The 14051-nt window shown below is 39.2% G+C and overlaps 1 protein-coding gene across 5 annotated transcripts in view; it reads left to right on the top strand.

Annotated features, from left to right (window-relative positions):
* The first annotated feature begins 602 nt into the window (after positions 1 to 602).
* The window catches only part of ablim3 (actin binding LIM protein family, member 3), a 73597-nt gene continuing 60148 nt past the window's right edge, over positions 603 to 14051 (top strand). For 3 of the 5 annotated variants that reach the window (XM_047353707.1, XM_047353706.1, XM_047353705.1), the window contains exon 1: positions 634 to 1061. In XM_047353707.1, the coding sequence (XP_047209663.1) occupies positions 1049 to 1061 (13 nt within the window). In that variant the 5' untranslated portion in view covers positions 634 to 1048. Of the gene's footprint in view, positions 1062 to 14051 lie in introns of all 5 variants that reach the window. The other 2 variants (XM_047353703.1, XM_047353704.1) reach the window with 2 other exon arrangements.

Here is a 14051-nt window from a genome sequence, read left to right as displayed (position 1 = left end):
ACCAAACAATCGCACTAAAAGAAACAAAGCACACACTCTTAATTTGAATATCATAAAAGACCAAGTAGGAAAAAAAAAAAAAAGAAAAACTATGGAGGTACTATTGGAGGCAAAATTTCTGTTTATACTGAAATGTTGCGTTGCGGCCATTTTAAGCCCTATACAATTGTGGGGTAGAATGATACTTTACATTTGTCCCCGGTTGTCCCAACAGAAGGCAATTGAAAATGAAGCTGGCTGTTCACAGCACACTATTTAAAACATAATAATGGAATGTTGAGTGGAAGGAAAAATGTGGCTGAAGAGTTCGGGAGAGGTGTGTATTGCAGCAGGAGTCAGTTCTTCATGAGCCACCACACACACACATCTATCTATCTATCTATCTATCTATCTATCTATCTATCTATCTATCTATCTATCTATCTATCTATCTATCTATCTATCTATCTATCTATCTATCTATCTATCTATCTATCTATCTATCTATCTATCTATCTATCTATCTATCTATCTATCTATCTATCTATCTATCTCAATGTTGTCTTATTTTGAAAGGACCGCATGTTGTATCCGGACCCAATGCTGACAGCGCTTGAGAGGCGCAAGCGAAGGGACATGCCAGAGGAGCGCGGCTGAGCTGGAGGAGGAGGGAGGGGGCTATATTAGGCGAGAGCAAAAATGTGAAGGTGGAATTCAAGTGAGCAGCGTCGTTTTCTGGTCTCTAGTATCTGTTTCATTTGAGGAAAAATAATAATTATAATAAAAAAAAAAAAACAGGGGACATTCGCACAGCGGGAGCTTCATTTGGATCTTACAGCTGATTACGGGAATAATCCTCGCTAAGAATTATTTGTTTATATTTGTGTATCCCTCTTTCTACCAGTGTCTACCTTCACATGTAATTGAAAGCAGCGGTGCCGAGAGTGAGGATTACAATTCGCGGTTGCAGGATATTATTTTATTAACTACAATGTGAATATCTCCACGCGGTTTATGGGATTATTTTGGTCGAAGCAGCTTTGGTTTGGATAAGAACGCATTGGGCATCATGAGTTCCAGTGGTAAGTCCATTCTTGCGCGCCTTATCTCTCCGCTTGGAGTGCAAGAACAATGTAAACAATGATAAATGAAAATCACCAAAAAACTATATATATTATATTGTACTTGCTAAATTAGAAACATGCTTGTTCTTTTTTTAATTTAAAGATTTAGCATTGGTGATATTCATAATTTTAATATTTTCTTTCAAAAATATTTATTCAAAATAAAAAGATGTATAGAGCAAATCTTTGTGTAGCTTTACAACAAACTGGGAAAAGGTTAAACAGAGTACTAGATACATCCAGGGGTCAGAGTTCACACAGAAGCATTTATTTGAATTCTTTACCCACATAACAGCTTGGACAATCTCAGCGCCTGCCACCTCTCTTTCACCTCCTTTTGGGAGACCACTTTTAGCAGTGGCCTCTTAAAAAGCCCCCTGCTCTCACACACTGTCACTACAGGATCAGTAAACATTATAGCTTGGGGGGTCTCTGACTTGACCTCCTGTAAAGTTATGTGTACTGCAGCATGTGACAAATAACCCTGACAACCTCGGGGACCACAGACATCCCTACCTTAGAATGGCCTCAAGCACAGCAATGATGTCGAGCTGACCTTGGATCAGCTGATTCTGACCCTGATCCTCTGTCCGCTGAATCAGGGCTTTCCCTGTACAGCTCGTGGTGAGCGTGCGCACATTTATTCTGCATGTGTCCGCTATGGTTTTCATACAATTCACCACAAATTGATACACAGGTCAGACAGTGAGGATTTCAATGTGCAGGCTGTTAGAAGTAGAGGTGCCCCAGGTGTTCAGAGAACTGATGGTGTCAGGAGCTTCCTGTCTGCCCCCCTGGTATTACTGCATCATCCATAATCTAGTCTGTCATTGTGTGGCACTACATTATACATCTGGTGCTCTAAACTCAGCTAAGTTTAGAGCAGCTAAGTTTAGAGTGAGAAAATGAGAATAATTCTTTTGTTTAGAGCTCTGCATGTTTTTTCCTCACATGACACAGAGGAGGTAGAGCACCTGCAACCAACATGTGGGGAGCTGTCACACGAGTTCTTGTTATTGGCACGCATCACAGGATTGCAAAGCATGCATTGTAACAGCTGGCAGAGAGATGGTGGGACATGTGTTCGTTCTCTAGGTCAAGTCTTCTGACCCGAAGAAATATTTTTTTTTCTTTCTTTTCTCTTTCAGTGTCAGTCAAACATATGTTGCTGTCTGCCTCCAGTGCTTTTAAGATTTGGACATGATAGGGCCTGTTAGGGTGCGCTGCATGTACTGTTTTCTGCTACTCTGAGTGTGATTAGCCAAAGGCTATCGAGAAGCTCAGAGCAATTGAACAGAACCCCAACTGTCTCGCTTCAACCTCTTTTACTGACGTTTGGTGTGGCATGTCATTCTGCAACAACCTTACATTATTAAAAATGAAGGAAAAAAGTATCAGTCTGTGCAACAGATTAAAATCTTTCTTTTGGCACACTTAGTTTCTGCACAGGGAAGTGATAAAACACAAGTAGATCAATATACAGATCCTTGAGTTCAGGGAGCCAGGGGCTTTCTGCAGTGCCATTCATCACAGGCAGCACCAACACTTTTTCCTTCCCTCAGTTTGATGTGGAGAGCGAAGTTCTTGAATGTAAGACAAAACATATCCAGAAGCAGTTTAGATTTTTAGTGTATCATGTAAAGAGTTTTAAACATTCCCATACACCATATCATTGCAAAGTTGAATATTATGCGACTTCACCAGCACAATAGATGGCCGAAATACAAGAAAAATATTATTTTTGTCAGGTTGATATTAAGATGAACCCAGAAATTGGCAAACCTTTTTTTTTTTTTTTTTACTTTTTTCTATCTCTAAATGCACCAGCTGACATTGTGAATTGTCATTTACAAAATCCAACCTTTTTGGATTTGGTAAAAGGTAATTGTTTGGGAACATATGTGTTGATGGATAAATTGTCTTGTAATTCCTTGTTTTTTTGTAAGTAAAACTAACACCAGTCAAAGATCCTACAGCTATACTAAAAGATCTTGCGACAGAATCAGTCAAAACCTGAAATGGAACCTCAGACCTTACAGAAAGAAATTGGTATCGACCAGGATTGGTGCATTTCTACTTTCTTTTCATATTATTAATACTTGGCTGTGGCAGTAAAATAACAAATGCAAATTATTTTAAAATAATGTTTACATTTTAAAATTCACGACAGTTTTAAAAACATAATGCCAAACAAGACAGTCAGAGACTGCATACCTCCACCACTCAATGTAGAGTCACTGACTCCATAGAAAGAAAAATGGGTCCGGCTCGTGAATCTGGCTAAGACTGATTAAAAGTATTTCATAAGAATTTGTCTGTAACGTTTCCATAAAGTTGCTGACACACAGATTGTCAATCAAACTGAACTGAATAGACAACCTCCTTGGCAGAAGTAAAAACAACCAAATGTCAGTTTTTAGTGGATCATGTTGGAACTTGTATATATTCCTACACACATTAACATTGTACCTAATCAAGTTGATTTGCATACAATGTGTGACATAAAGGTTCACATAAAAAAAAAATCAATGATCAGGAGATCAAATACTGAGATTCTTTTTTTCTTATTCAATTAAAGCATCAAACCTAGAATTCACAGTTTTTTCAGTCTATAAACCTATCACCTCACAACATACTCTGCTACACTTTCCTTGGATTAGTGAAAATCAGATTGGGGACATGTTTTGAAGCATAAATGGTGATAATTTTGTTATTCCTTAAGTTTCTGTTAGATTCAGAATTACTGCAGGAAATATCTTGCAACATTTTCTTTCTTTAGTATGCTTTATAGTCTTTAGGATATTAAATTTAATCAATCAAAATTAGGACCAGAAGCTCAAACCACAAAGAAAAACTGTAATGGGTGTAGGCCTGATCGGCGCATCTTTACTTTGACACCATTTTATTTAACCAGAATTGACTGTAACAGTGAAATAATAAATGTAGGCCCTCTCAAAATGATTTCCACAGGACATCTAAAAACCTACATTATCGTATTACTTAATTCAATTGCAGTACAGCACGTGCTGTATGACTTTGCATGCTGTTTTTTCTTACCTGGCTTGCCAGCACTTTGAAAATGTGAAAATAGCCACAGACAGAGTAGATCAGGTTAGTGTGCCAGCATTATAAACTAATCATACTGAATTACAAATTGTTACATTTCACGTTTGTTTCATATATACAGTAGGTGTAATATTTGAGCATCACAGTTACATTGAGTTGCACTTCTGGTGTTGTGCACATCAAGCTACAGGGAAGTTACACTGTAGGCTAAGGAGGGTATGGAGCCTGCAGCTTCCAGAGCCCGACAATAGAACAGAAGCTGCACCACCAGAACGGCCAAAGAAGATATTTAAACTATATTTCTTCTGGTTTGGTGAGTTGCTTCAGTTACAGCTTGCATTAGTCATGGTAGTAATGTTTTAAAGGCATTTGCCTCAAAGGGATTAATTGTACAATAACGAATACTTTACAACTGACCATTTCAATGGTAGATGGAAATATATTTAATTTTGATACAGTTAATTCATTAAAATCCCAAACACATTGTTTTGTAGAGTCAAATAGTTACTTACCTGTACAAACATTTTTAACTGATCAACTACAGTTTGAAATGATAGTCAGAGACCTCTCCCCAACCCGAAGGCGCAGGGATGCGACCCTCTCATCCAGTGGGGTAAACACGAGACGGCTGAGCTGGGGGGCGACAAGCAAACCCACCCCAGCCTGCCGCCTCTCCCCGTGGGCCACTCCAGAGTTGGAAGAGAATCCAGGCCCTCTCGAGGAGATGGAGTCCAGAACCCACGCTGTGCGTGAAAACGAGCCCGACTATTTCTAGTCGATATCTCTCGACCTCCCGCACCAGCTCAGGCTCCTTGCCCCCCAGCGAGGTGACATTCCACGTCCCTAGAGCCAGCCTAAGCATCCGGGGATCGGGCCGCTGAAGTCTCCACCTTCGTCCGCCGTCCAATCCTCTTTGCACCGGTCCCTCACGGTTCCCCCTGCAGGTGGTGGGCCCACTGGGGGATGGTCTCGCATCTCTCGTTTGGGCTTGGCCCGGCCGGGTCCCGCGAGGAGCAACCCAGCCACCAGGCGGTCTCCGACGAGTCCCGACCCCAGGCCTGGCTCCAGGGTGGGACCCCGGATCCGCCGTACCGGGCGACGTCACGTGCCTCGATTTTGTAGTCGTCATGAGGGGTTCTTGAACCGCTGTTTGTCTGACCCGTCACCTAGAGTCTGTTTGCCATGGGAGACCCTATCAGGGGCATTTAAGCCCCAGACAACATAGCCTCTTGGATCATTCGAGCACTCAAACCCCTCCACCACGTTAAGGTGGCGGTTCAAGGTGGGGTGAAATAAAACTGTCATAATAATATCAACATGTGCAACATTGCAAACACAATTAACTGCTTAGATTCAGTAACTAGTATATTATAATTTTTAATATTTAATCATTACTATTCCTATATAAGTGCCATGTATTCACAGCCATTTGGGGCAAGCTTTACTTTGTTAAGCGCCCACACCTTATGAGCAATTTTAGTGACTGAGATGGTAAATCACATGGTGTGGTGGGCATTTAGTGATAATGAATAACACAGAGAAGAGTGAGGAAAATGTGCAATAATCCCAACTAATATCGTCTGTGTAACACTCATAATTGTCATAACTGCATGTTTTTCTTGCACTATGATTTCTTGCATTAGGATTTCATGTTCTGAAAACACTTTTGTTACTTAATTGTTTTATAACAATAAAACCAATTGGTTGGAGCTAGAAAACTGTAATTGGCGGCTAAAACCTACATGTTGATGGATTTCACCAAACCAAGCAATTTGGACACACAGCCTTGTGTGCACACACTAAGGGGAATTTAGAGTGACAAATTAACCCAACACGTATGTTTTTGGTCTGTGTGCAAAAGCCAGAGTACCCGGAGAGAATTAACACATGCACAGGGAGAACATGCAAAAAGGCAACTTCAGAGCTGAGTAGCATATTTGTCACTCAAGGATTTAAATAAATAGCGCACTGACGGACGTTATGTATAAATGTAAACCTAAATAAGACCAGCAATAATAAATGATGGATTGTTACTGAGTGGTGGGGAATCAGCTGGAAACTGGGGTAGATGGAAAGGAGAGCTATATCATTTATGATTGCTGAGCTGCTTCCTCATCTGGTGCAGAGTCCAAACCAGAGCCAAATACTATTCATCACTGCAAGATTCCAGGTGCCTTAGTTCAATATTAGAGAGAACAGAGGCGGGAGCTTAAACTGCACAGATGCACACAGAGATGCTGGGAGGCAACTATTGAATATTCATTTACATGTATGTAACAGATACAAACTCAGGCAGATGTTTTTGTTGTTTATTGATAGCTGTACCCATAGAGGGTTGAGGATAAAAGCCATCATTAAAGGGAAATTGCAGACACTTAAAAACAAATAATTTTGTCTGTTTTAAGCATAATAATTTTTTTCTTTAAAATAATAGAAAAGATTTGGTGGTGAAATAATTCAGTTCAATGCTTAACCACAGCTGCCTCCAGTTTATCTCTGTGACCTTGGCTTCTGGCAGGACTAAGCGATCATTAAGACTGCGGGTAGCAGTGTGCTCCCTATTCCTTTCTCTGGGGAGTATTGGCATGTTTGTGTTACCACTGGACACCAGCGCCGCTCTAATGGCTGCTTCAACACAAGGTCCAGATAGAGATGAAGACGGATAAAGAGAGGAAGGGCAGGAGGAATAGACAGAGGGCCCTGATCAATGACTACATTAAATTACTGGCAGGGAAGATGGATTGGCGTAGTACTCCTCGGATGTTTTATGAAGAGTGGCAATAATTCCAGGGCAAATTATTGCTCCATCGACAGAATAATAAGTATTCTGAAAGTCTGATAATGATTTTTATTTTCTTATTTTTGACTAGCATGTTTTTGGATTCAAGTTGTCACGTGTGGTAAACCAGATTTAACGTTTATGAGACAAAAAGAGATCCAAAAGGGTTGTCTCTTTTGATTTCTTACTTTTTCAGCAGTTTGAGACTAGGCATGGGCCTATCTGTTATTTTCACACTTTGATAACCTTGAGTAAAAAATACCAGAGTTTTATGTTATTTACATAACAATTTAAAACAACACCTAATATCTAACTATCTATTATCTATTCTCTATTTACAACAGAAAAAAGGTACAATGGTTCTGCCAACATGATATAGCACCTTAAATATTATAGTTATAATAAAGATATCTGTAAGATTTATCTATTGTTAATTTTATTTTGACACAAAGATTTCATCAAAAAGTCAGTATATACATCTGCTATTTCTTGATGTAAGTTTAAAGTTTTTGCACGGAGCATAAACCCTTTTAGATGTTCTAAAAGTTACTTTATAAAGTAACACAAGTTAATTTTAGGTAGTTAATTAGTTGGGCCATTTGCCTAAGGAGCTAGCCTGCAGTCAACTGCTTAACAGACATGCTGCTCATAGCTGACTGACTGATGTTTTACAGTTAAAGTAAACTTTAAACCAGGGGTCCCCCAACCCACGGACTCTGGTCGAATTCTGGAACCAGAGACTATTTTGTCCGGACCGGAAATAATTTTCTCATTTACTATGTAGATATAGACACTTTATTCCTGCCGGCTGCTGCGTCTGACCTTTGAACAGGCGTGATGGGCAGCTAGGTGGATCATCAACATTCTGGTCCACACTCCAAACCAGCTGGTGGCGGTAATGCACCACATCGTTGTATGCCAACAGCCAGACAATGACAAAAAAGAAGCTATGTGGGTCCTTGAATGCGGGTTGCTAATACCCTTTTAGGCGGCACGGCTCCATTCCACTCAGTCTCTCTTTACTCTGTACAATACCAGTTGTGTTTCCACTGACCCACTGACGGCTGGAGTTATGGCAGTTGAAACTCCGCCTTCAGCTGACAGTGTAGTGCGCTGTGGCGCTATTAACGTGACTGTTAATAGCTGCTAAGTTACTAGCTTGAGAGCTCATGCTTGCTCACAGTACAATGACTTGGTGGTGCACAAATGAGTGAGTAAAAGAAGATGGCTTTGTCAAAAAGTGGACTATGAAAACCACACATTTAAAGATGAATGGACAGAAGCATACACTTTTCTTTTAACTTTCATTGGGTGTCAGGCAGTCTGCCTTATGTGCTCTGATTCAGGTGGACTTATAAAGAGTGGAAGCCTAAAGAGACACCAAACATAAGAGCTTCAACCAAAGATTTCCACTTGGGTATGTTGGTAAGACAAGGAGAATAAATGAACTGAGGGGACAATATGAGTGAACTACATGGTTGACATCACAGTCTCTTACAGCACAGCAGTGATCACTGTCAGTACAGTGGATTGTAGGAAAACACAAAAAGCACTGACTGGGTAATGATCAAAGAGTGCATGGAAGCCGTAGCAGAAACACTTTTAGATGGAAAAGGAGGACAACAACTTAAGGAAAAGATTCAATTAAAAAGGTTAAATTGCCACAAGCACAGCAAGGAGAGCAGAATTGTCATACCAAGATGTACAGACCCAGCTCAACAATGCCATTCAAAGTGTGTTCATATTGGTACTTAAATTGGATTGCACTTTTCTGTTCAGCAGATGATTTCATTGGGATCTGAATAATTGATCAGTAGTTAAAAAAAATACTGTTAAATAAAACTGAAAAAAAATACTTTTGTCAGTTGACTTAAGATATTCAGCCCACAAAGTGTTTGGATAAAGGAGGTAGTTATTTTATTTGGGGACCACTGCTTTAAACCATAAATATAGCTTCTTTCCATTCTATAATGTATTCTGCACTAAAACCTATTGCATGTAAATTGCCACTGCCATCTGCTAACTAATATCACTGACAAGATACTGTATAATTTACAAACATTTTGTGAATAGCACAATCTGCAGAATCCTGTTTATGTAGATTTTGTGTTAATATTTATAAAAATTAAACAATGTATGTTTCTGCTCAGTTGTAACCCACATTTAACACCACCATTCATTCGGCATCCATTGTGACTAAACTGTCAGCATGTTCTTCGTCTGGGATGTCAGGTCAAGGGAAGAAATAGCAGCAACCTCTCGGTCCCCAGGGATGCTGTCAGCCTCTCCGACCACAGCGCTGTTATCATGTGAATACTGGAGGCTGTAATCTCCTGGGACTCTCTGTGCTGATGTGGAGCCAGTGGACTACACATGTAGTCTAGCTGGTTATCATTAGAAGTATGACTCAACTGCTCGTTGTAGAAGAGGATGGAGGGACTTTTTTTATATAAGTCTTTAGTGGCTTTTGACATGGGAGAGCTTTGACTCAGTGAATGAAAGTGAACACACTGACACAGTTAGTTATTACACCTCAGCTCCTGAGCTGATTGTGTACTTGCAGAGTGCTTTCTTGGCTTCTCTTGAATACATGCCAAGTCAGAAAGCATCTTGTTGATATTCTTTTTATTGCACCTTAGACTGGACTTTATTATCACCCAATACCTTTTAGGGTGGAAGTAGGCAGTTGGTCTGAAGGTATACCATGGTTTTAAAAAGTTCAAAAACTTCTATACATTTTCCATGGAAACTTCCCTATGCTTTAAAGTGGACACCAGGGAAAGTACTAAAATAACATAGAGTAATGCAATGCTCCCCTTCCACTATTTATTGCTGTGCACTGCTAATAAGCTGGCTGAAAGAAGGCTCTTACACTTTGATGGACTGGAAACTGCAAAAGCGTCACCTGTTACACTTATTAGGGTAAAACTGTTCTAAAACTACAGTTATTTGGGTAAAACTGTTTTTTAACAGCTTGATGGACTCCAATGTCCAGACTAAATTTAAGATTTGTTTAGTGTATATTTTTAGCTTAAGCCTGAGTATTAAAATCAAAATAACATCAAGGACACTCTCGGTTCACTTCATGAGGTACAACTTGCTAGTATGTGCAAAAATAATTAAGTAGGCTTTGGGATTTAGACAATGCTCAATTGGTTCTGAGGGGCTCAGAGTGTGCCAATAAATCCCCCACAGTATTACACCACTACCACCAGCCAGAACAGTTAAAACTAAAAAGCAGGATGGAGCTGTGGTTTCATGTAGTTTATGTCCAATTCTAGTCTTACCAGTTGAACGTCGCAGCTGAAATCGAGAGTCAAAATCATTCCAATGTGTTAAATTGTAGCCTCCATTTCCTTAGTTGACAGAAGCCGCACCTGGTTTGGTGTCCCGCTGGTGTAGCCTTTCTGCTTCAAGGTGTTGTGTGTTTAGAGGTAGAATTCTGAATACTTTGGTTGTAAGAAAGGTTACTACTACTGGTTAATGCTGACTTTTCATCATCTCAAACCCGTCTTCACTTTCTCCTATGAACTCTGACATTCACAAAGCCTTTTTGTCCACACACCTGCCGCTCACTAGATATTTTCTCTTTTTCGAACCATTCTTCTTAAACAAATGAGAAAAGCTGTAAATCAATAGTTCCTGAAATAGTCAGACCAGCCCATCTGGCACCAACAACCAAGCCACATTCAGAGCCACCTAACTTGATTTGAACTTTAGCAGATCCTGTTAACCATGTGTAGATGCCTAAATGCACTGCCATATTATTGGCTCATTTACTTTTTTGTGCAACAAGCATTTGAGCTGTTGTACCTGATCAGTGTTCCTGGTATTTACAGCACAATTATAACTATAATATTATATTTATATATTTTGGAAGGAGTAAAGTAATTGTCAATTTGTTTTTTAATAAAAAAATGTATCATGTGATGCATTTTAGTTAATGTTTTTATAAATATTATAAAATCATGATATTTGCATTCAAGGTTGTCATACCATTTTTGTTAATATTGTTGTGAATATTATAAAATCATGATTTTTGCACCCAGGGTTGTCATACCACGATAATCTCATACTTACCCATGCCAAGTTGTAATATGCATTTATCTCCTTTATATCCTCTGTCCATCTGAGCTTTGCTGGTATGGGAAGCATAGGCATGTCTGTTTTGGCCCTGTTTCAGAAGGTCAGCAGGGTAAATAATTGCCCTCGTGTGTTTTCAGTAGATGATGTCAGGCCCGTTTGTACTTCCATTAGGCCCCATTATCTCACATTAACACCTGATGGGATCAGTGTTGTTCATGAAATTTTACAAGAAAAAATAAAACACTTCCTTGGAATTTTCATTCGAACTAGCGGCTGGGCACTTATCAGGCCAGGTTGTTGTTCCCAGGGGTGCCGCCAGCATTGTGAGGGAAACAATGAACTTACAGAGACTCGACTGTGGGAGATGTGGTGTGGGAATTGCTGTTGCATATTTCTAGCAGTAACACTCCTGTCCTGGACAGAAAAATATACAGCCACAGCCGTGCATGTGTGATTAATGCCTTTACTCCTACTCTGTGAAAACACTGCTTGCTTTCTATCGAGAAGCATCATGTGCAGCTGTGCAACCAATAATTCATTCATTTGTACCCACCTTAAGGGACGTTCTCTACCCTCTTTGACAACTGATGATTTTAAGTAGATTTCTATGTTTTACTCATAGTGTACTATGACAAATGTGATGTAGCATCACTCTTGCCATTTGCAAGGATTATGCAGACAGGCATGAAATGGTTAGTTCACAGGTAAGAAAAGCAAGGAGGTTGGGAAGGAAAGTCCAACTGACCCAGAGCAGGTTTTGGTGGTTAACCAGTTTGTACAATGGAACTTTGTGGTTGTTTGAGGTTCTAACACTTGTTTCCTAAAAATATATAGTGCTACTTTTTCGTTTAATGTAAATGATTCATTAGGTTACAATTGGCCTACCTGCATCTAGAAATACATGTAAATGCAAATGTATTTAATTGTATGATATCATTGCCATTAAATGGTGGAACTCTTGGAAAAGTTTCCAAAATCCAGGTTTGAACACTTTGTATATTTTGCTTCTCATACTTGTTCAAATCTACAGGCACATCTCAAAATAATTGAATATGGGAAAAAGCTTCAGAAAGTGAAACTCATACGTGATATAAAATCATTACACATAGAGTGAAATATGTCGAGCCTTTATTTCTTGTAATTGTGATTGTTATGGCTTACAGATAATGAAAACCCATAATTCAGTGTCTCAGAAAATCAGAATATTGTTAAAAAGTTAAATATTGGAAACTTACGGTGTCACACACTAATCAGCTAATTAACTTAAAACACCTGCAAAGGTTTCCTGAGTCTCTCAACGGTCTCTCAGTCTCGGTCAGTAGGCTACACAATCATGTGGCAGACTGCTAACTGGACAGATGTTTAGAAGACAGTCGCTGACACCCTCGGCAAGAAGGGTAAGCCACAAAAGGTCGTTGCTAAAGAAGCTGGCTGCTAAAAAAGAGTGCTGTATCCAAGCACATTCATAGAAATGGTGGTAGGAAAGGATGCAACAGCAAAAGTAATATCCGCAGACTTGACAAATCCTACACACGTGCTGCAAATGTCTTACCTGGGCTAAGGAGAATCAGAACTGGACTGTTGCTCGGTGGTCCTCTTTTTAGATGAAAGTAAAGTTTGTACTTTTTTTGGAAGTTCCCAGAGTCTGGAGGAAGAGCAGAGGGGCCCAGAATCCACATGGCTTGAAGTCCAGTGTGAAATTTCCACAATCAGTGATGATATGAGGTACCATGTTATCTGCTGGTCCACTGTGTTTTCTGAAGTCCAGTCAACACAGCTATTTACCAGGAAATCTTAGAGTACTTCATACTTCCTTCTGATGACAAACTTTATGGAGATGCTGATTTAATTTTCCAGCAGGAGTTGTTACATTCTCACACTGTCAAAGGTGTAATGACCATGGTGTTACACCTTTTAGCAACCTGGGTTTCCATTTCATCTCAATAGAACCCCAAGCTGATTGCCTCCATGTCACACTTCATTGATGCAGTAAAACACAGCACAATTCAAGAACTACTTCTTTTCTAAATTCACAATATGAGTTTCAGGCATAGATAGCTTTTAAACATAGAGCACACATCTTCATATCCATTTAGGATACAGACTTCAATGTGACAAAAAATGCTGTTGCCATTAATCACAAAATAGATTTCCTTACAGCCCCAGTTTTAATAGCACAGTTAACAGTTAGTCAATTATCTTATGTGTTGCATTGTTCGATTTTGAGATGTTACAAAAGTTAAAGGGTTAAAAACTAAAATCTCCAATGTGAAATGAAGACTTAACAAGATTTTGGTCAAATTTCCATTGTTTACATACCTCTGAATTAACTTGGAGAAAAGTATTTTTTTTTTATTTTCCAGTATCAGAGAAAACAAAACCTTGCAAGCTGCTACAGTTTTGGATAAACTAAAAGTTTTTATTTTTATTTATTAGATTATTACAATAAGTAACAATATCATTTTCAGGTAATAGGCTTTAACAAAGAAATCTTAAATAACATCTCATGCATTAAAAAACAGCAGTCTGTTGCTCTGTACGTGGTGATTACTGGCAAATAAACATGGGGTCAGACTATTTGCAGCTCAATTATGATGCACACCAAAGAACAACTCAGAGAAACAGTCTTGTCAAAACTACATAATTTGATAGTTTGGGTAGAAAACACATTTTAATGCGAATGTATCTATGAAACTCAACAAATGCAAGTAGTGCTTCGACACTGACCTTTTAAGTGGTGCATGTCCTTTGGGATTCATCCACTGAAATGCAATCAGCTACTCTGTTGTGTCAGCTCACATGCTTGTCCTGCTCTAGTGGAAAGAGAAAAGTCCTTAATTTAGTTGTTCAAACTGCCAGGCCAGATTGTTACTCTGCCATCACTCTTCTTCTTTAGAGTTGAGCCACTTAATATCGCTATAGAAGAACAATAAAGAAGAGTGTACCAGCTTTTCTGAAACAGAGTCAATACTATAAGCCATGTGGATGACAGATTATATGTTATTAGCACAGATCAG

The sequence above is a fragment of the Girardinichthys multiradiatus genome, chromosome 23 (genome assembly GCF_021462225.1).
Source record: "Girardinichthys multiradiatus isolate DD_20200921_A chromosome 23, DD_fGirMul_XY1, whole genome shotgun sequence".
NCBI classification, from domain to species: domain Eukaryota; kingdom Metazoa; phylum Chordata; class Actinopteri; order Cyprinodontiformes; family Goodeidae; genus Girardinichthys; species Girardinichthys multiradiatus.
Note: the sequence above shows the minus strand (reverse complement) of the source record. Positions and strands in the feature narration are given on the sequence as shown.